General features: G+C 33.9%; 1 protein-coding gene across 1 annotated transcript; it reads left to right on the top strand.

Moving 5' to 3' along the window:
- Positions 1 to 3: 3 nt before the first annotated feature.
- LOC108720173 (cytochrome c oxidase subunit 1) lies at positions 4 to 585 on the top strand (the record flags this gene model as incomplete). The annotated part of the gene is made up of 1 exon (XM_018461537.1): positions 4 to 585. A coding segment is annotated over one exon (582 nt), but the record flags the coding sequence as incomplete, so codon positions are not given.
- Positions 586 to 590: the final 5 nt, after the last annotated feature.

Below are 590 nucleotides of genomic sequence, written 5' to 3'. Positions count from 1 at the left end.
ATTTCTACAATTCATGGCATGAAGATTAACTATAATCCAACCCTCTACTATAATCCAACCCTCTGGTGGGCCCTGGGGTTTATTTTTTTGTTTTCTATGGGCGGATTTACCGGGATTATGTTATCTAACTCTTCAATTGATATTATTTTGCACGATACTTATTATGTTGTGGCTCATTTTCATTATGTTCTTTCTATGGGGGCTGTGTTTTCTATTATTGCTGGGTTTATTCATTGGTATCCCTTAATTTCTGGGTTTACTTTAAATAGATTTTACTTAAATATTCAGTTTGTTTCTATATTTATTGGGGTCAATCTTACCTTTTTTCCTCAACATTTTCTTGGGCTTAGGGGGATGCCACGCCGGTATTCTGATTATCCTGACTCTTATTTGGGTTGGAACATTGTTTCTTCTATTGGTTCATTGATTTCGATTTTAAGATTGTCTATTTTGATTTTTATTATTTGGGAGTCTATGTCAAGGAAGCGAAAGATTGTGAATATATTTTTTCTTAACTCATCATTAGAGTGCTTTAATTCCTTCCCTCCCCTGGGTCATAGTTATAATGAGGTTCCCTCTATTTAATTTTA

The sequence above is a fragment of the Mycetomoellerius zeteki genome, unplaced genomic scaffold, assembly GCF_001594055.1.
Source record: "Mycetomoellerius zeteki isolate Tzet28-1 unplaced genomic scaffold, Tzet1.0 scaffold1226, whole genome shotgun sequence".
In the NCBI taxonomy this organism is placed as follows: domain Eukaryota; kingdom Metazoa; phylum Arthropoda; class Insecta; order Hymenoptera; family Formicidae; genus Mycetomoellerius; species Mycetomoellerius zeteki.
The sequence above is the reverse complement of the archived record's forward strand: the minus strand, read 5'-3'. Positions and strand labels throughout refer to the sequence as shown.